The following is a 20931-nucleotide window of genomic DNA, read 5'->3' on the forward strand; positions in this document are numbered from 1 at the left end:
TGCCTCCAAACACGTCTCTGACGACTGTCTGGTTGGAGGCATAAGCGACACTCATCGGTGAAGAGAACGTGATGCCAATCCTGAGCAGTCCATTCAGCATGTTGCTGGGTCCATCTGTACCGCGCTGCATGGTCTCGTGGTTACAATGATGGACCTCGCCATGGACGTTGGGAATGAAGTTGCGCATCACGCAGCCTATTGCACACAGTTTGAGTCGTAACATGACGCCCTTTGGCTGCACAAAAAGCATTATTCAACATGGAGGCGTTGCTGTCAGGGTTCCTCCAAGCCATAATCCGTAGATAGCGGTCATCGATTGCAGTAGTAGCCCTTGGGCGGCCTAAGCGAGGCATGTCATCGACAGTTCCTGTCTCTCTGTATCTCCTCCACGTCCGAACAACATCGCTTTGGTTCACTCTAAGACGCCTGGACACTTCCCCTGTTGAGAGCCCTTCCTGGCTCAAAGTAACAATGCGGACGTGATCGAACCGCGCTATTGGCCGTCTAGGCGTGGTTGAACTACAGACAACACGAGCCGTGTATCTGCTTCCTGTTGGAATGACGAACTGAACGGCTATCGGACCCCCTCCGTCTGACTGACGCTGCTTTGCATGTTTGTTTACTTTTTTGGGCGGGTTTAGTGAAATCTCTGGTCAAAGGGACTGTGTCTGTGATAAAATATCCACAGTCAACGTCTATCTTCAGGAGTTCTGGGAACCAGGGTGATGCAAAACTTTTTTTGATGTGTGTATTTGTTCGAGGAAATGTAAGGATGTTATTCGATCTTAAGTGTGCCAAAGTGCAGTATCCACGCCTCTACACACAGCATTCTTCTATCGCACGTCAATGTATTTCGCTCTGTGGCATTCAAACGTGTATATTTTGTAATGGAAGCCATCAAATCTATATTCAGGAGACTGGAAATTAAAATATCCTGTAATGCATCTCCTGCTCCCAGTCGGCCGCTTGATATCATATCCCTGTTAAGAAAAGACAATTAATAATCGGTTGGATTATTTGTGACCGGCAGAAGAAGAACTCTCCAGAAAATTTGCATTCTTTATTACCTATTAGCTAGTAACGTTCTCTTCTGTGTGACATAAAATTAAATATAGGAAACATAAAACAAGTAAAGGCAAGAGACAAGCAAGAGAGTACACATTTCTTCAGTCCTTAGGTCCCAACATTTTTCTATAATCTTGCTACAGCTTTCTTTACACGGCGTGCTTTCCTTTCTGCGAAAGAATCTATTACCTCATCAAAGTTCGTCAAACGTTTTGCTACATGGAAAACCAAAATTTCGTTGTCTGATACTGAAAAAGCTGGTAATACGAATAGCACTCAAGGCTGTTGCGGTTTCTCGATTTGATTACGTCATTTTGTCACTGTGCGCTAGATAAAACGAAATAGGCCTTCCTAATATTGCACATAGAATATTGTAACACACGCCAAATACGTGAGACTTTTTTGGCACAAATGGTCATTGTTATATAACTCATTTAGCTAAATAACACGACAGAACATAATTCACTAGTACTGAATGACATGGATTAAGAATTAAGACACAAAGGAATTACAGACATTGGCTGCGAGTGGCTATTGATTTAAATCAACGGCCACCGTGTCCGGATGGCTTATCTGCCTAGTAAGCACGAGGCTTGGATCTGAACCCCGGTCTGGCAAAAAATTTTCAACCTTCCCCGTTGATTTAAATCGGTGCCTACTAGGAGCCAACGTCTGCAGTTCCATTGTGTATTAAATCTTAACACTTTTTGTGCAGCTAAAGCCCTTAAATAATTTTACAGTGCTTCCATGAATGGACCAGTGATCCATTCATGAAAGCCAGCAGTGATTCAATGTTGGCAACACCGTAACGTCTGCTATGCACGTCATTAGATAGGAAGTTGCGGCAAATAGTATAAATCTAAATACATCCATGGAAAGTAGTTCAGATTCTTTTGCCAATAGTGTACACCTAGTACAGCTGGAATAATCTGTGTTATCAACATACACAATCGAATTTGAACCCAACACTACATCAAATAACACAGTTTTCTTCATGCATTTACATCAGTTCTTCACTGTAACCTGCAACTTTCAAAGTAAGATGGTGACATATTTCTCAACTGTTAACTCAGTTCACCATAGCTAGATGCCAGCAGCCAAAACTATAGCGACGATCCATCCATGGCATTGGCCCACGTATGGCAACCTTACCATGTACTGAATAGTTACCCTTGTACCTGACTTATACTCTCTCATGCCATTTTGCACAGTTATCGTTTGACAGTATCTCTCTGTCACCGTGATGTTCTGCTGCGTTGGTGGCTTGGACATCCAGGTCATATGGTGTGTAGCAATCGTTGAGCATTCACTGTACTATCCGTGGTCCTTCCTTGCTGAAATTCCGCTTGTCTATTGGCCCATTCTGCCTGCCTCTTGGTTCACTATGAAAGATTTTGGCCGCACCACATATAGGATTCAGCGGTGTTACATCTCTTTTCGGCTTTGTTGTGTAGTACCCAAAAACCAGATCAATGCCACTTTAAGTGTTACTGTAATTCGTGAAGTTTCCTTCAGTATATCATCACTTAAACCTTACCTGTGCTGTCCTGTCCCACTTTACTGGACGTGTTCCTCTGTGGTTGCTGTTTCAGGACGACCTCCATGTGGATCATAATCTAGACTTCAGCTGCCCACTTCTTAACCGTCGAAAATTAAGAACAACACATTTTATAAGATTTTACTAACTTTGGATTAATTTTCGTCATCGTTCTGTAGCAAAACTGACACTGCAGTTTATCTGTTTGCATGAGGCACGTAACTTTAAAAATATGTATGAAGATATCTATTCCGCATATCAGGTAGACTCAAGCTTTATGTTATTCAACATTTACAAAGATAACAAAGCAAAATTTTTCTGCGATCTTTGCATCAAAGTGATGATGCTTCAGTTTGCTCTTGTAAGAACAAAATAACTTTAACTGAGTGAAACTGTTATGTATATAATTCATGCTATATGTGTTAGCAGCACACAAAGACAGTAACAAAGACAAATGTATAATAAGTGGATCATAATAATTTTAACATTGCATAGTGGTAGAACTACCTCTGCAGTTGATTTCCTTGGCAAAATAACCTAAATATATGACCACATGGTAAGAATGAAATGCATTGTCAGAATAAGAATAAAAGTATATTTTATTTAGTATCGACACAGGACAAACTAGTCCAAGGTCGTTATCACAAATTAGTAACCAGGCACTCTTTTCTGATTACATCTCTTATTATTTTCGAGACGCAAAAGGTAATTATTAATATCTTCCCAGTTAGCTTTTTCTACTCACATACCAACTTGTACAAATTCCAGCATCATGTTAACATAATACATAGCTCGTCCATTTCTGCCAACCAAATTCTGCTGCATGAGGTATTTATAACATTTTCATTAACAAGATAACATATTCCATTCTTAAAGAGCTTAAATACAATTAAAGCTCTTAATTTACAGAGTTATTAACTTCTTGCGTTTTGAGCTATTAAATCTTCATTTTAATATTTGATTGTAAATATCGAAAAATTACTAATGAAATGAATAAAGGTTCATCAATTTTAAACTGGTAATTTTACGTATCAGTTCATTCCATAATTAGTATTAACATTTTCACAAGGAATTTTTGTCATTCACTACAATATTTTTATGTGGAACTATTAACAAAACGTAAAAAGTAATGAGAACTGGTATTAGCACAAAATAAATGCAAATTGTACATTAATCATTTAATCATAGCTCAATGTGATAAAATGAAGCAGCTTTCGTTTGCGCATTGATGTAAGTGCGAAAAAATACACGTAGTATTGGGTTATTCACTAATGGGGAATCGTGTTCTCCAATACTACTCAACTTCAACAGTTATATTACATTGAGTGTAAAGGTTTTGTAATATTTTCCCCGCATTCGACCGCGTTTTCCAATGCGAATAGAGCCAGCCGTGTAGAGCCGTGTACTTGATCTGTTTTTCAGCGAGCTTCAAAGCGCGCCCAGAAGGAGGGCTGAGTCTCCACGTTGCCTGGGATGTTGCAGCCCAGAGGCGGCACGCCGTCAGCTGTGAGGCTGAAGCTCTGCAGTAGCGTGCTGAACGCCAGGAACATGTTCTGGCGGGCGAACGTCTCGCCCGCACACAGCCGCTTGCCTGCAACACACACGGGAGGGCATGCATCTAAAGTGCGCATCATTTATGACGGCGGCCGAGTGTAGGTTAGTTCTGCGCATCTGACGTCACAAACCGCAGTCAGCCAATGAACAGAGAACGACATTGCCAGAGCTCGACTACAGTCATAGCACGGACGAGTGTCTTCAGTTTTAGAGGCGTTCAGTCATAAATAAAGTAATTGAACAAAAGCAATGTCTTGATAGCAGACTTTCTTTTATAGAAAGTTTGGAAAAAGCATTCTTTGTACCAATTGCTTCATATTCTATTAATTAATTAAGCCAAACAAGCAGTAAGCCTCCTAATTCAGGCGATAGCAAGGAAAGGTGTTTGTATCATTCTCACGAACTTTTTCGCAATAAAGAACAGCGGTAATTGTTTATTTCCTATTCTACTTCGACGAAACGTGAGTAACTCATAGTCATATCAACAGTGTTTGTCCGTATTTTGTGTGACATGTTAAAGTCCTCCAGGAGCGCTGTTGAATGATGAGATGCGTTAGCGTAATGGTTAAGGTGTTTATTTGCTAAGAGAGAGAGGATCTGAGTTCAAACCTCGTTTAGTGATTTATATTTTCTTTATTTAAAACCAATATCGAAGTGTCTTACTTCATGAATTTTATTCGTTTGAATGTGATTTTTTGAAATTTCTAGTGCTTTGTCTCTTCATTATAAACCATAATAAGTTTTCGGTTTTTCTAATTTTGTCCTCCAATATTTCTTTTTACAGCAATTAAAAACAATGAAAAGGCACACACATAATATTCATGTTATCTGATTTGAGATATATTCTTTTGCGACTGTATTAAAAGTATCATTTAGAACAGAATTTCGGCTCGTACGTTGCCGAGCTACTTGATTGTCGGACGCAATTCATTGCTTAGCTGCTTTGGCAACATAATCATATTCAATGTTTTCGTCGACTGATCTATGTTTTGGCAAGTATTTGCTGTCCGTTGTGACAAACACAAATTGTTTGTGAAGTGTTGGCAGAAGAGCCAACACCGTGTTGCTAGAGGAGTCCGAAATGCACATTTTTAACTCACGCAGACTGGCGTGAGGTCTGGAACAGTAAAGGGAATTAATAGTAGCAAATAAAGTACGTAGTTGATGTAATACTTAACTTTAATCCATAATTGTAGAACATCGCTCTTGTGTATACATCATTTCCATCTCCATATAACTGGTAATGGCGCCTTGCTAGGTCGTAGCAAATGACGTAGCTGAAGGCTATGCTAACTATCGTCTCGGCAAATGAGAGCGTATTTGTCAGTGTAGCATCGCTAGCAAAGTCTGCTGTACAACTGGGGCGAGTGCTAGGGAGTCTCTCTAGACTAGACCTGCCGTGTGGCGGCGCTCGGTCTGCAATCACTGACAGTGGCGACACGCGGGTCCGACGTATACTAACGGACCGCGGCCGATTTAAAGGCTACCACCTAGCAAGTGTGGTGTCTGGCGGTGACACCACAGTTTGCGCACTGTGCCTCACTGACAATATATTTTAGTTTTTTCTATGTTTTATTACGTCCACAATTCAGTTTTGTGTACTTCGCCAACATTGTTTTAATCAGAACTTTTTAGAAAAAATCGAAATGACTCTGGTATAAATAAAACTTTTATTACAGTCGCGAAAGACGGAATATTTCTCAATATTACATACGACACCTATCTGGTACTTAAATTAAATGAGATATTGATATACAGTAAATTTTATATGAAATTTAGGTACCTTGTCCACATTTCATTCTCAACATTGTGGCAACTAAAATCGACCATACTGAAAGTATACGCTATGGACTTTTACCTCTGTAAACTCTTCAAAATGTCGTGCAATGGTTTACTACATTTAATGCTGCACAATAACTGCGTTGAACATCGAAACAAAATTAAGTCATTTACGGGGGGAAGGTATCAGTCAAGAAGATATGTAAAAATCAAATTTTTGGGCCAAATAGTTTATGTGAAATCGAATGATAAGTGTGTCAAAGAAGTCGGAACACCATGTGTCTGCACAGGCGAGCAGTGCAGTGATAAAATGCGGGGAATGCGGGGAGCACGTCTCTGTAGCAGCGAAAGGGTTAATGCGGCCGTGGTGGCTTTACTTCATAAACTGCGCGCTCCCCCCTAAACGTAAGTTTGCAAACTATACTATACTTTTGCGCTGCTTCTCTTGGCGCGTGCGTCGTGTGCAACTGGCAACGCAGCAATCTCCCACGACTGGGCGGGCATGCGCGAGCCGCCAAGATAAAAGAAATGAACTATAGTACAAGGAGCACACCGGGAACTTTTAGAGCACCATGTGTCTAAGGAAAAAAAAAATGAAATTATATTGATTGGCGACTCCATGGAGTGTCCTGTGCACCACGACCAGATAATGGATATACTTGGAAGGAGAGACAGCATTGGTCGTATTTTTTTGTTTTATTAACCGCAAAATCGATTTTCGGTCACTTAGTGACCATCCCCAGTGCTGTAACATACAATTTAAATTGGTAGACACTGGTGTCAACAAGCTTAGAGTGATCACATAAACTCTAAGCTTGTTGACACCAGTGTCTACCAATTTAAATTGTATATTACAGCACTGAGGATGGTCACTAAGTGACCGAAAATCGATTTTGCGGTTAATAAAACAAAAAAAATACGACCAATGCTGTCTCTCCTTCCAAGTAAAAAATGAAATGTTTCATATACCGAATGAGAACTCCAGGGTGACAATTATTGAACTATATGAAATGAAATCGTCATAACTTCTGAACGGTTTGCGTTAGGACGTTCAAACTGCACGGTTGGCTGCGGGGCATAATGGGAATTAGTATGCGCAGTATGAAACTTCCTGGTAGATTAAAACTGTGTGCCGGACCGAGACTCGAACTCGGGACCTTTGCCTTTCACGGGCAAGTGCTCTACCATCTGAGCTACCCAAGCACGACTCACGCCACGTGTTCACAGCTTTACTTCTGCTAGTATCTCGTCTCCTACCTTCCAAACTTTAAAGAAGCTCTCCTGCGAACCTTGCAGAACTAGCACTCCTGAAATAAAGGATATTGCGAAGACATGGCTTAGCCACAGCCTGGGGGATGTTTCCAGAATGAGATGCGCGGTATGGTTTGGTTTAGTTGCGAAGACCACTTTCATTTAGATAGGTTCGTCAATAACCAAAATTGGCGCATTTGGGGGACTGAGAATCCGCATTTCGCAATCAAGAAGTCTCTTCACTCTCAGCGGGTTTGCACTGTCCAGTCATGGAATAATAGATGCGATATTCCTCGACGGCACGGTGACTACCGATCGGTACGTGAAGCTTTTGGAAGATCAGTCCATCCCCATTATCTAAAGTGATCCTGATTTCGACAAGATGTGGTTCATGCAAGACGAAGCTCGACCCCATCGAAGCAGTGGTGTGTTCGATGTACTGGAGGATCACTTTGGGGATCGCATTCTAGTTCTGTAGTACGCAGAGGCCACTGACATGGGCCTCGATTGACCGCCGTATTCTCCGGATCAGAACATACACGAGTCCTCTTTGTTGGGCTGTATTAAAGACAAGGTATACAGCAATAACCACAAAACCATTGCTGAGCTGAAAACAGCCATTCAGGAGGTCATCGGCAGCATCGATGTTCCGACACTTCAGTGAGTCATGCAGAATTTCGCTATTCGTCTACGCCACGTCGTCGCCAATGACGGTTGGCATATCGAACATGTTATAACCTAAATGCGAATATCTGTAGCGATGTTTGCATGTTGAGTAAAGTATGTGCACGCCATAGTTTTCATCTAATTTACGTTTTTTTCATATACCTCAACAATTGTCAACCTGTACTCTCTAATGTTTTGCCAGTTGATTGCCATGTGATTTGTTCGAATTGCTCTAATGGTTTATTAGCTATCATCATTTATAGATTTTGCGTGCGCTGAAAAATGAATTGGACTCGAAGACATTTTCGGGCTATGGTCTTTCTTTTTTAATTTTAAATTGTCATGTGAAGACAAGCTTAGATCTTTATTTGGTGAAGAAGTCCCATGTAATGCAACAGTGTACGATTACTACAGCGAATTCAAAGGACACGAATTTCGTGAAGGACGCCAAGGAACAGCTGTTATTACTGCTGTTCGACCAATGCTTGAAGATCGACGAACATCCTGTGAATTTAATCGGACCATATTGGGCATTGGTATGAGTCAATCCGCAACATTTTACAACACTTAGACACGAGAAACCTTTGTTGTCCACGGATTCTACATAAACTGACTGCCGCTAAAAAACAACAATGGACTGATCGATGCAGAAAAACTCTGGAAAAAGTCCAAGGCTGGTGATGAATTTGGTTTATTCTCATGACTCTGAAAAGAAAAGTCTGTCAGCAGAATGGCTTTTTCGAACAAAGCTTACGCCTGCAAAAGTCAGTAGTGCTCGTAGAAAGATGGTTGCTGGATTTTGTGCACACTCTGAAGGGATAAGAGGTAACAAGAAAAGGGGCCAAGGCAGGAGATAGTAATACTTACCAGCACCAAACGGCAAGCTGAAGTCTTTCCTGCTGAGCTGTCCGTTCTCGTCCAGAAACCTCTCTGGTCTGAAGTTCTCCGGGTCCTCCCACACGTCCTTGTCCATATGCATGCTCCACAGGCATGTTATGACCACACTGCCCTGCAACACAACAACCACCCTTCTCACTAAAATGTTGCTGGAGGAAAACAGGTGTCTCTCAGAGGATCAGCACGTATTCAGGAAAAACCCGCTCGTATCAGATTCAACTTACTTTATTCGTTTATACATTGAAGAGCCAAAGAAACTGGTACGCCGCCCTAATATCGAGTAGGGCACTCGCAAGCACGCACAAATGCCGCAACATGAGATGCCATGGACTCGACTGATGTCTGAAGTAGTGCTGGAGGGAATTGATACCATTAATCCTGCAGGGCTATCCATGAATCCATAAGAATACGAATGGGTAGAACAGCACATTGCAAGGCACCCCCACATATGCTCAATAATGTTCATGTGTGGGGAGTTTCGCGGCTAGCGGAAGTGTTTAAACTCAGAAGAGTGTTCTTGGAGCCACTCTGTGGCAATTCTAGACGGGTGCCTCATTGTCCTGCTGGAAGTGCCCAAATCTGTAATAATGCACAACAGACATGAATGGATGCTGGTGATCAGACAGGATACTTACGTACATGTCACCTGTTAACAGTCATATCTAGACATATCAGGGGGTTACACATCACTCCAATTTCACACGCCCCACACCATTACAGAGCCTTCACCAGCTTGAACTGTCTCCTGCTTACATGCAGGGTCCATGGATTCATGAGGTTGTCTCCCATACACATTCATCTGCTTGATACAATTTGAAACGAGACTCGTCCGATCAGACAACATGTTCACAGTCCAATGTCGGTGTTGACGGGCCCAGGCTAGTTGTAAATCTTTGTGTTAGACAGCCATCAAGGGTATGCGAGTGGGACTTCGGCTCCGAGAGCACATATGAATGATGTTTCGTTGAGTGGTTCGCATGCTGACACTTATTAATGGCGCAGTATTGAAATCTTGTCCTAGGGGTGGGAAATTGCCCCTAAAGGCGGAAGAATCAGCAATGATCAACGACATGAGGATGCAGAAGGCAATGGAAACCACTGCATTAAAGACATGTAACGTGTATCCACAGGACATGTGGCCTGTATTTGAAGAAGTGTCATGATGATCTCTCCATTGGCAAAAGCTTCCGGAATAGTCCCCCATTCGGATCTCCGGGAGGGGACTGCCAAGAGGGAGGTTACCATGAGAAAAAGATTGCATAATCAACGAAAGGATAACGTTCTACGAATCGGGGCATGGAATGTCAGAAGCTTGAACGTGGTAGGGAAACTAGAAAATCTGAAAAGGGAAATGCAAAGGCTCAATCTAGATATAGTAGGGGTCAGTGATGTGAAGTGGAAGGAAGACAAGGATTTCTGGTCAGATGAGTATCGGGTAATATCAACAGCAGCAGAAAATGGTATAACAGGTGTAGGATTCGTTATGAATAGGAAGGTAGGGCAGAGGGTGTGTTACTGTGAACAGTTCAGTGACCGGGTTGTTCTATTCAGAATCGACAGCAGACCAACACCGACAACGATAGTTCAGGTATACATGCCGACGTCGCAAGCTGAAGATGGACAGATTGAGAAAGTGTATGAGGATATTGTAAGGGTAATGCAGTATGTAAAGGGGGACGAAAATTTAATAGTCATGGGCGACTGGAATGCAGTTGTAGAGGAAGGAGTAGAAGAAAAGGTTACAGGAGAATATGGGCTTGGGACGAGGAATGAAAGAGGAGAAAGACTAATTGAGTTCTGTAACAAGTTTCAGCTAGTAATAGCGAATACCCTGTTCAAGAATCACAAGAGGAGGAGGTATACTTGGAAAAGGCCGGGAGATATGGGAAGATTTCAGTTAGATTACATCATGGTCAGACAGAGATTCCGAAATCAGATACTGGATTGTAAGGCGTACCCAGAAGCAGATATAGACTCAGATCACAATATAGTAGTGATGAAGAGTAGGCTGAAGTTCAAGACATTAGTCAGCAAGAATCAATACGCAAAGAAGTGGGATACGGAAGTACTAAGGAATGACGAGATACGTTTGAAGTTCTCTAACGCTATAGATACAGCAATAAGGAATAGCGCAGTAGGCAGTACAGTTGAAGAGGAATGGACATCTCTAAAAAGGGCCATCACAGAAGTTGGGAAGGAAAACATAGGTACAAAGAAGGTAGCTGCGAAGAAACCATGGGTAACAGAAGATATACTTCAGTTGATTGATGAGAGGAGGAAGTACAAACATGTTCGGGAAAATCAGGAGGAATGAAATAAATAGGAAGTGCAGGGAAGCTAAGACGAAATGGCTGGAGGAAAAATGTGAAGACATCGAAAAAGATATGATTGTCGGAAGGACAGACTCAGCATACAGGAAAGTCAAAACAACCTTTGGTGACATTAAAAGCAACGGTGGTAACATTAAGACTGCAACGGGAATTCCACTGTTAAATGCAGAGGAGAGAGCAGATAGGTGGAAAGAATACATTGAAAGCCTCTATGAGGGTGAAGATTTGTCTGATGTGATAGAAGAAGAAACAGGAGTCGATTTAGAAGAGATAGGGGATCCAGTATTAGAATCGGAATTTAAAAGAGCTTTGTAGGACTTACGGTCAAATAAGGCAGAAGGGATAGATAACATTCCATCAGAATTTCTAAAATCACTGGGGGAAGTGGCAACAAAACGACTATTCACGTTGGTGTGTAGAAAATATGAGTCTGGCGATATACCATCTGACTCTCGGAAAAGCATCATCCACACAATTCCGAAGACGGCAAGAGCTGACAAGTGCGAGAATTATCGCACAAATCAGCTTAACAGCTCATGCATCGAAGCTGCTTACAAGAATAATATACAGAAGAATGGAAAAGAAAATTGAGAATGCGCTAGGTGACGATCAGTTTGGCTTTAGGAAAAGTAAAGGGACGAGAGAGGCAATTCTGACGTTACGGCTAATAATGGAAGCAAGGCTACAGAAAAATCAAGACACTTTCATAGTATTTGTCGACCTGGAAAAAGCGTTCGACAATATAAAATGGTGCAAGCTGTTCGAGATTCTGAAAAAAGTAGGGGTAAGCTATAGGGAGAGACGGGTCATATACAATATGTACAACAACCAAGAGGGAATAATAAGAGTGGACGATCAAGAACGAAGTGCTCGTATTAAGAAGGGTGTAAGACAAGGCTGTATGAAGTTAAGGAATTCTGCTACCTAGGCAGTAAAATAACCAATGACGGACGGAGCAAGGAGGACATCAAAAGCACACTCGCTATGGCAAAAAAGGCATTTCTGGCCAAGAGAAGTCTACTAATATCAAATACCGGCCTTAATTTGAGGAAGAAATTTCTGAGGATGTACGTCTGAGTACAGCATTGTATGGTAGTGAAACATGGACTGTGGGAAAACCCGAACAGAAGAGAATCGAAGCATGTGAGATGTGGTGCTATAGACGAATGTTGAAAATTAGGTGGACTGACAAGGTAAGGAATGATGAGGTTCTACGCAGAATCGGAGAGGAAAGGAATATGTGGAAAACATAAGGAGAAGGGACAGGATGATAGGACATCTGCTAAGACATGAGGGAATGACTTCCATGGTACTAGAGGGAGCTGTAGAGGGGAAAAACTGTAGAGGAAGACAGAGATTGGAATACGTCAAGCAAATAATTGAGGACGTAGGTTGCAAGTGCTACTCTGAGATGAAGAGGTTAGCACAGGAAAGGAATTCGTGGTGGGCCGCATCAAACCAGTCAGTAGACTGATGGAAAAAAAAAAATTGAAATCTGCAGCAATTTGGCGAAGGGTTGCACTTTTATCATGCTGAACGATTCTTTTCACTCGTCGTTGGTCTCGTTCTTGCAGGATCTTTCTTCAGCCACAGCGATGTCGGAGATCTGATGTTCACAGTACACTCGTTAACTGATCGTACGGGAAAATCCCGACTCCAACGCTACCTTGGAGATGCTGTTTCCCATCTCTCGTGCGCCGACTGTAACACCACGTTCAAACTCACTTAAATCTTGATAACCTGCCATTGTAGTAGTGGTAACCGATCTAACAACTGCACCAGACTCTTGTTGTCTTATACGGGCGCTGCTGACCGCAGCGCCGTATTCTGCCCGTTTACATATCTCTGTATTTGAATATGCATGCCTATAACAGCTTCTTTGGCGCTTCAGTATATATATATATATATATATATATATATATATATATATATATATATATATATATGTGTGTGTGTGTGTGTGTGTCTGTGTGTTCAAATGTATCCGGACACCTGGCTGAAAATGACTTATAAGTTCATGGTGCCCTCCGTTGGTAATGCTGGAATTCAGTATGGTGTTGGCACACCCTTAGCCTTGAAGACTTATCCCACTCTCGCAGTCATATGTTCAATCAGGCGCTGGAAGGTTTCTTGGGGAATGGCACACCATTCTTCACGGAGTGCTGCACTGAGAAGAGGTGTCGATGTGGGGTGGTGAGGCCTGGCACGAAGTCGGCGTTCCAAAACATCCCAAAGGTGTTCATAGGATTCAGGTCAGGACTGTGTGCAGGTCAGTCCACTACAGGGATGTTATTGTCATGTAACAACTCAGCCACAGGCCACGCATTATGAACAGGTGATTGATAGTGTTGACAGATGCAATCACCATCCCCGAATAGCTCTTCAACAGTGGGAAGCAAGAAGGTGCTTAAAATATCAATTTAGGCCTGTACTGTGACAGTGCCACACAAAGCAACAAGGGGTGCAAGCCCCCTCCATGGAAAATATGACCACACCATAACACCACCTCCTCCAAATTTTACTGTTGGCACATCACACACTGGCAGATGACGTGCACCGGGCATTCGCCATACCCACATCATGCCATCGGCTCATCACATTGTGTACCGTGATTCATCACTACACACAACTTTTTCCACTGTTCAATCGTCGAATGTTTACGCTCCTTACACGAAGCGTTGCGTCGTTTGGCATTTGCCGGCGTGATGTGTGGTTTATGAGCAGCCGCTTGACCATGAAATCCAAGTTTTCTCACCTCCAGCGTAACTGTCATAGTACTTGCAGTGGATCCCGATGCAGATTGGAATTCCCGTGTGATGGTCTGGATAGATATCTGCCTATTACACATTACGACCCTCTTCAGCTGTCGGCAGTCTCTGTCAGTCAACAGACGAGTTCGGCCTGTACGCTTTTGTGCTGTACGTGTCCCTTCATGTTTTCACTTAACTATCACATCGGAAACAGTGGACCTAGGCATGTTCAGGACTGTGGAAATCTCGCGTATAGGCGCGTGACCCAAGTGGCACCCAGTCACCTGACTACATTCGATGTCCATGAGTTCCGCGGGACGCCCCATTCTGCTCTCTGACGGTGTCTAGTGACTACTGAGGTCGCTTATATGGAGAAACTGGCAATAGGTGGCAGCACAATGCACCTAATATCAAAAACGTATGTTTTTCGGGGTGTCGGGATACTTTTACCAAAGAGTCTATTTACAGTCAGTTTCACAAGAAGGTGTACCCCGTAATTTTAAATGTGACGTCGGCAGCAGCGGCATCTCTGGTATCGATCTCGAATCTTTAATCAATGCGATTTTGCACAGTATACAGATAAACAGTGTGAGAGTTTAATGTTTTGTTTTGTCGGTTGCAGTTTAAAATGAGTACAAAATATCTGAAGCGTCACGAGGCGGTCTTCCTCGTAAATCATCCGAATGAACCAAAGCTTTCATATGAAGCTGCCGCTAAAATTCTTAGAGAGCCAAAGTCATTCGTAGCGACGTGTGTCAGACGATGTTTAGAGGTTGGAAACTTGGTTGATTTACCGGTGAGAGGGCTAAGGTGCCAAGCTATACTCGATAATGGTGGCGATTGGATTAACTTTTAGGCAATGTGCAATTAGTAATAACGTGTTGTGATTCTTGAGTTTCTCCCGGCGTATTTGATAGTCAAAATATCCACGGGTGTGCTGCCGGTCTATAGTGTCCAACGGGCACAATATTTCGGCGATCATACATGTCGCCATCATCAGGTGAACTGACGGACTGAGCTCCTGTGAACGTGCCGGCACGGAGATCCGTACGCTATGGCTGCTCAGAGGGAACTGGGTTCGGTCGCGGCGGCGGCCGATTTAAATACCCTCCGCCCGCGGCGCGCTCCCTCCGCCGTCCGCGCCCCGCGCCACGGTTGCGCGGTGGAACAGATTGCGACGGCGTCTGAGATGACGTCGGAGTGATGGCTCTGTCCGCCGTGGTCGTCACAACTATACGTTTGCTCGATTTACTCTTGATTAACCCGATCGCTGGTTCCCAAGCCTTGCTAAGATTATAGCCACAGTCACGGTTTATGAGGTCATCATTGGTGCGAATTTCGATGGCCTCTCTAACAACGCTGTCCCAGTATTTCGACGTCTGTACCAGAATCCTCGTGCGGTCATATTCCATGGCGTGATTTTCCGACAAACAATGTTCAGCGACCGCCGACTTGCTCGGATACATCAGTCGAGTGTGCCTCTGGTGTTCACGGCATCGATCCTCGACGGTACGCATCGTCTGACCAATATACGACTTGCCACATTGACACGGAATCTGGTACACGCCGGCCTTCCTCAAACCGAGGTCATCTTTGGCGCTCCCCACCAGTGCACGAGTTTTATTTGGAGGACAAAACACAGTTCCGACCCGGTGTTTCTTCAGAATGCGAGCGATTTTCCCCGAGAGTGCGCCTGTGTATGGAATAAATGCAGTGCCTACCTCCTCCCTCGTGACTTCATCCATCTCAAGAGGTTGGGCTGCAGTGGTTGGGCGGACAGAGCCATCACTCCGACGTCATCTCAGACGCCGTCGCAATCTGTTCCACCGCGCAACCGTGGCGCGGGGCGCGGACGGCGGAGGGAACGCGCCGCGGGCGGAGGGTATTTAAATCGGCCGCCGCCGCGACCGAACCCAGTTCCCTCTGAGCAGCCATAGCGCACGGATCTCCGCGCCGGCACGTTCACAGGAACTCAGTCCGTCAGTTCACCTGATGATGGCGACATGTATGATCGCCGAAATATTGTGCCCGTTGGACACTATAGACCGGCAGCACACCCGTGGATATTTTGACTAGTAATAACATGTATTTTCATGTACGCATACATTTATAATAGAATATTTTATTTCATACAGACAGTGGCGTAGACTCTCTTGCGGAACTGACCATAACATCTTGCAAATGATAGATGCCTGTGAACAACTACATTCCATTTTCCTAGATTTGCGAAAGGCATTCGGAATTGTACCAGGTTGTCGAAAACTGAGCAAGGTACGATCATACGGTCTATTTTCACAAATATGTGACTGGCTCGAAGAATATTTGTCTAATAGTAACCAATACGTTATACTGGAAGCAGCTGTTCCGTAGAAGGGAAAGTAACATCGGGTGTGTCTCAAAGTAGTGTAATAAGACCTCTGATGTTTTCAACATACGCAAATGATTTAACAGACAGGATCAATAGCGCTAGAAAATTGTTTACTGACACCGCAGTTATTCAGGGAAGTACCATCGTTGGACGATTCTAAGGAAATGCAAGAAGTCTTGGACAAACTTTCCATTTAGTATTATGAGTGGCAACACTCTTTAAATGAGGATAAAATTTAGTAAAACCTGTAGCAAAGAGAAACAACCATACAAGGCGGTCCGAAACACTCTGAAAAGCTTGTAAGGTTATTGCACAGTAAGTTGTGCTGAGAAACAACTGTTAGTAAAAAAAATCTATATGTTGCGCTGTTTCCGATGTAATTAGGACTGAAGTTAGCCAATCAGGGCGTTGTCCGAACAAATTAGAGCAGCATGCCAGAGACAGTGTAGCCAAATGTGTTATTCGTTTGGTTTCCTCAGACCAAACGAAACTAGCTCTTTTTTCTTTTTTTTAATTGAGTTTCGCTTCCCCCCCCCCCCCCCCCCCCCTCCCGAAGGGAGCGGCAGCAGCTTAGTATGCTGCTCTTCAGCCTACAGGCTTTGTTTTAAAAAGATGAAGATAAGAAATAATAAAAACAGGCGATAAAATCGGAGACTTAAATGGTAACACGGCGAAAAAATCGTGGAACTTAAAACATAGAACAAAAGGATCATGATGCTGATAAAATACATATGAAGCAGACAGGTAAAATAATAGACAGACAGTTAAAAAACACGGCGACAGTCTGGTTTCTGTTCGCAAAAGACATAAAATTCACACCCAGCGACAGTATGCTTTCTGTACGCAACACTTTGGAAAGACGAACAACACTGAACATTCACTTGAATACTGCACTAAAAAGTTGGCAAATATGACATACCACAGCCGAGAGCAGGTGGTGGGAGAAACTAGCTTCTTTTTTTTTTTTTTTTTTTTTTTTCTTTATTGTAATTTGGACACCCCATACAAGGTGGGCTGGCAGCGGAACAGTGTACTCCGCTCTTCAGCCATAAGCAGTACAATAAAAAAGAAAGGGAGACAGACAAGTAACAGAATGGCGGTTTAAAAAACAGGAGATACAATAGTTAAAAACATGAAGCCGTTCACACTTGACGAAACAAACAAGAAAAACCGTCGGCACTGGGCACAAACACTGACGAGGTAGATGACACACGTGAACGAAGGAGCGTGGACGGCGAAAAACACTGAGGCACAGACACGACGGCACAGACACTAAACCGAGGGCGATGATCTCCGGCGCGCGAAAGTTCACGATGCGTGTGCGAGTCCGGGGACCTGCCAAGAGAGGAGGAGGAGGAGGAGGAGGAGGAGGAGGGGGAGAGGGAAAGCGAGAGGGGAGAGCAGGGACGCCACGGGCAGGGGAAAGAGGGGGGAGAGAGGAAGGGGGAGGGGAAGCCCGGAAGAAGAGGGGTGGAGGGAGGGGATGGGGGAAAAGGAGAGAGAAGGGAAGGGAAGAGAAAGGAGGGAGGGTGCCGAAGGGAAAGGACACCAGGAGGGAGGGGGGGCAGGGTCAAAGTTGATAGGAGGGGTAGATGGAGGGGACGAGGACATCATCAGGGAGAGGGAGCTGGCGGAAACCACCTTGGGAGAGGGTAAGGAGGGTGGAGAGATGGAGACCGGGTGGGACATGGGAGTACAGGCGCGGCAGCGGGCGGGGGTGGGAGAGGATCGGGGAGACGAGCGGGTGAGGAGGATCGAGTTTACGGGAGGTGTATAGGATTCGTATCCTTTCGAGGAAGAGGAGGAGGTGGGGGAAGGGGATAAGGTCATACAGGATCCGCGTGGGGGAAGGGAGACGGATGCGATAGGCAAGGCGGAGAGCATGGCGTTCAAGGATTTGGAGGGATTTATAAAAGGAAGGGGGGGCGGAGATCCAGGCTGGATGGGCGTAACAGAGGATAGGGCGGATGAGGGACTTATAGGTGTGGAGGATGGTGGAGGGGTCCAGACCCCACGTTCGGCCGGAAAGGAGCTTGAGGAGACGGAGTCGGGAACGTGCCTTGGCTTGGATTGTCTGGAGATGGGGAGTCCAGGAGAGGCGACGGTCGAGGGTGACGCCAAGGTACTTAAGGGTGGGGGTGAGAGCGATGAGACGGCCATAAACGGTGAGATAGAAATCAAGGAGGCGGAAGGAGGGAGTGGTTTTGCCTACAATGATCGCCTGGGTTTTGGAAGGATTGACCTTGAGCAACCACTGGTTGCACCAAGCGGTGAACCGGTCAAGATGGGATTGGAGAAGGTGTTGGGAGCGTCGCAGGGTGGGGGCAAGGGCAAGGAAGGCGGTGTCATCGGCAAACTGGAGAAGGTGGACGGGGGGTGACGGCGGCGGCATGTCCACCGTGTACAACAAGTACAGAAGGGGGGAGAGGACGGAGCCTTGGGGCACACCGGCGGAGGGGAAAAAGGTGTAGGAATCGGTGTTATGGATGGTGACATGGGAAGGACGGCGGGAGAGAAAGGAACCGATCAGACGAACGTAGTTAATGGGAAGGGCGAAGGTTTGGAGCTTGGAAACTAGCTTCTGTTCACCTAGTTTAAATTTATCACTTCCGAAAAAAGCACGTTTGAGCTGGTAATGAGCCTCTGAACAAGTGGTAACTCACGACTCACATATGATCGTGCAAGTGCAGTTTACAATTACCGATTTCCAAAATAATACGATACATCGTTTTGATAGGAGAGTTTTAAAGATTGCGCCTGATCCTGAAAACGTACATTAGAAATAATCATATGCCAGGTGCGGAAGTATGAAACAGGAATTTCCTTATAGATGGTGCTAGCCGTCAATGTAGGGCCCGTGAGACTGCGATTGTACCGCCATCTGCTTCCTGTAACGGCTGGCGACGAATGTCAACACGCAGTAACCCAAGTTCCATACATCGGCATCTGTTTCAAATCCGTAAACATGTCGAATTTTGTGCCTACGAACTACGGTTTGCGGACAGCATTGATTTTCTGTTACCATTCTGCTGCAGAATAGCATCGAATGCTTGTCGAAGCTTTCGGTGAACATGCTCTTTGGAAAACGCACTGTTTCGAGTGGTTAAAAAAAAAAAAAAAAAAAAAAAAATCAAAAGTGGTGATTTTGACGTGAGAAACGACGATCGCGGAAAACCATCGAAAAAGTTCGAAGACAACGAATTGCAGGCCTTATCGGATGAAGATGATACTCAAACTCAACAGGAACTCGTGGAACAACTGAAGGTGACGCAGAAAGCCGCTTCTCTTCGGTTGAAAGCTATGGGAAAATGGGTTCCGCATGAACTGAATGAAAGACAGCAAGCAAATCGAAAGACCACTTGTGAAATGCTGCCCGCCAGATACAACAGGAAATCGTTTCTCCATCGAATAGTGACAAGAGACGAAAAATGGATATACGAGGGTAAGTCAATTATTATCCGCAGTTATATTTTTGTTTATTTTGGTAGTACTGTAGTTTTAGGCTGATGACGCATGCTTTGTTTATTTCTTGTTATTTGTTTGCAATTTTCAAGCTGCTAGGTTAGTTTCGTTATCGCTGCCGTGCTGTTAATCATGGCTGCTCTGCTTTCTATTTGCACCAAAGAAGACCAACGTTCAGTGATCCGTTTTTTGTGGCCGGGAGCGTATCAGGGGCCGAAATTCATCGATGAATTTCGGTACAGTACCGGAACAGTGTTTTGCCACAACGGAGTGTCTACGAATGGATTGAAAAATTCCGAAATGGTCGCACAAGTGTTACGCAGGATGAAGGAGCCGGACGACCGTTTACTGCCAAAAATGAAGAAACCATTTAGCTTTCACCTGAAATGATTCTCTTAAAGACACCATTAACTATTGACGAAGTGGCACATCGTCTGCAAATTAGTCACGGTTCTGCCTACAAAATCATCCACAACAGACTTGGGTTTCATAAAGTTTGAGCAAGATGGGTGCCAAAACAACTAACACAGTTGTATAAACAAACGCGTTTGGACATCTGCAAAAAACATTTGGCTCGCCATGGTAACGAAGGGGACAACTCCTTAGACAGGATCATTACTGGTGACGAAACATGGATGCATCATTACGAGCCGGAGAGTAAACGGCAAAGTGTGGAATGGAAACATCCAACATCAAAATGCACGATAATGACCGTCCGCATACTGCTCCCCACACTGCTGAAACGCTCCAGAAACTCAAATTTGAAGTACTGGATCATCCTCCATATAGTCCCGATCTTGCCCCTTCTGAGTATCACTTGTTTGGTCCACTCAAACAGGCATTAAGGGGCCGTCGATTTGCCTCGGAGGAAGCAGTGAAAGAAGCGGTGCATTCCCGGCTCGCAGCTCAACCGAGAACCTTTTTTTATGAGGGCATCAGGAAGCTTGTAAAACGATCTACCAAGTGTGTTGAAACGCAAGGAAACTATGTCGAAAAATGATGTTCTTTTAACTTTCCTATTTGATTACAATATAATTTTATAATTACTTTGGCGATAATAATTGACTTGCCCTCGTATTTTGAGAATCCTAAGCGTCGTAAATCGTTGGTAAATCCAGGCAAACCATCGGCATCCACTGCAAGACCAAATCTCTTTGGAAAGAAGACAATGCTGTGTGTTTGATGGATCAGAATGGTGTCATCTGTCATCATGAGCTGCTAAAATCTGGTGAAACCATTAACACTGGTCGCTACCAACAGCAAATGATCGAT

At 44.2% G+C, this 20931-nt stretch overlaps 1 protein-coding gene across 1 annotated transcript in view; it reads right to left on the reverse strand.

Annotated features, from left to right (window-relative positions):
* Nucleotides 1-3819: 3819 nt before the first annotated feature.
* The window catches only part of LOC124719056 (probable cytochrome P450 304a1), an 89623-nt gene continuing 72511 nt past the window's right edge, over nucleotides 3820-20931 (reverse strand). Inside the window, exons 8-9 of the mRNA XM_047244726.1 lie at nucleotides 8720-8861; nucleotides 3820-4193 (exon numbers count right to left, since the gene is read on the reverse strand). Of these exons, the coding sequence (XP_047100682.1) occupies nucleotides 4021-4193; nucleotides 8720-8861 (315 nt within the window). The 3' untranslated portion in view covers nucleotides 3820-4020. The remainder of the gene's footprint in view (nucleotides 4194-8719; nucleotides 8862-20931) is intronic.

Source organism: Schistocerca piceifrons, chromosome 10, assembly GCF_021461385.2.
Source record: "Schistocerca piceifrons isolate TAMUIC-IGC-003096 chromosome 10, iqSchPice1.1, whole genome shotgun sequence".
NCBI lineage: Eukaryota > Metazoa > Arthropoda > Insecta > Orthoptera > Acrididae > Schistocerca > Schistocerca piceifrons.